Source organism: Egretta garzetta, unplaced genomic scaffold, assembly GCF_000687185.1.
Source record: "Egretta garzetta isolate BGI_Z169 unplaced genomic scaffold, ASM68718v1 scaffold364, whole genome shotgun sequence".
In the NCBI taxonomy this organism is placed as follows: Eukaryota; Metazoa; Chordata; class Aves; order Pelecaniformes; family Ardeidae; genus Egretta; species Egretta garzetta.
In genome coordinates this window covers 4,556-5,878 of record NW_009259314.1, presented here as the reverse complement: position 1 = coordinate 5,878, position 1,323 = coordinate 4,556, and the positions used below count along the sequence as shown (strand labels likewise).

General features: G+C 64.4%; 1 protein-coding gene across 1 annotated transcript in view; it reads right to left on the bottom strand.

The window, feature by feature from the left end:
- LOC104124136 (ELAV-like protein 3) overlaps positions 1 to 1,234 on the bottom strand; it is a 3,370-nt gene extending 2,136 nt beyond the window's left edge. Inside the window, exons 1-2 of the mRNA XM_035892022.1 lie at positions 771 to 1,234; positions 113 to 231 (exon numbers count right to left, since the gene is read on the bottom strand). Coding sequence (XP_035747915.1) covers positions 113 to 231; positions 771 to 1,179 — 528 coding nt within the window. The 5' untranslated portion in view covers positions 1,180 to 1,234. The remainder of the gene's footprint in view (positions 1 to 112; positions 232 to 770) is intronic.
- Positions 1,235 to 1,323: the final 89 nt, after the last annotated feature.

The following is a 1,323-nucleotide window of genomic DNA, read 5'->3' as shown; positions in this document are numbered from 1 at the left end:
TCCCCCTAGAGGAACCCCCTGGTGCCTCACCTGCTGCCAGAGACCCTAGCATCCACCCCACACACCCCCAAGGCACCCCCTGGTGACCACCACCCCCCTCCCCCCAAGGGACCCTGGCATCTGGCACCTTGATGGTCTTGGTCTGCAGCTTGAGGCCGTTGAGGGTGCTGATGGCCTTGTCGGCGTCACCTGCCTCAACGTAGTTGACGAAGCCGTAGCCCAAGCTCTGCCCTGGGGCACAGGGTCAGCACTGAGGGTGGCCCCAGAACCAGGCCCTGTCGTGCCATTACAGGTCCCTTGTCCCCACCCCACCCCTGTCCCCAAGGCCCATTTCCATCCCATCTTCATCTCTGTCCCTGTGGGGCCCCATGCTCATGTCCCCCCACGTCCCTCTACCAAGGAGCCCGCGGTCAAGCTTGCAGGACCCGACATCCCCAGAGAGGTTCCTGAAGTTGTCCATGTCCCCATGATCCCAACCACATGCCCATCCCTGTCCCTGTCCCAGTCCTGGTCCCCATGCACCATGTCCCTGTTTCCCATGTCCAGTCTCCCCATGCCCTACATCTCCATGTCCCATCTGCCCACGTTCGTCCCATCTCCCGGTGTCGCATCTCCCCATGTCACATATCCTTGTGTTCTATCTCCCCATGTCAGTCTCCCCATGTCCCAACTCCCCATCTCCCCATGTCCTTGTGTCCCATCTACGCCTGTCCCATCTCCCTGTGTCCTGTCTCCCCACATCCCCATGTCCCATCTGCCCAGTACCATACCGGTGACCTTGTCACGGACAAGCTTGCAGGACTCGATGTCCCCGAGGCTGCCAAAGAGGCTCCGCAGCTCCTCCTGGCTCATGCTCTGGGGCAGGTAGTTGACGATCAGGTTGGTTTTGCTGTCGTCAGCTACGGGGGGGCCCGGGGGCCCCCCATTGGGCAGAGCTGCCGCCACCCCCGGCCCTGGCACCGCCACCACCGGCACAGCCACAGGGACGGGGACAGGGCCACAGCCTGATGGCCCCGGGGTGCTGGGAGCCTGGGCCTCCACCGTGCTCAGGATCTGCTGAGGGGACGGATGGGTGTCACCAGGGTGTCTCCAACATGGGGACAGCGGAGGGACAGGGACACCAGGGTCGTGGGGACAGCACAGGGACAGGCATGGGTAACCCCAGGCAGCAGGGTTCATGGAGTCATCATGGAGGTGAAGGCCTCCATGGGAAGACAAGGGGCTGGGGACGCTGGGAGGGGGCTACAGGGACAACTCGGGTGGGGACATGGGGGCAGTGGGTCCCCTGGGGCCCCACAGGCTGGCCCCCCTCCCCCGCCGCCG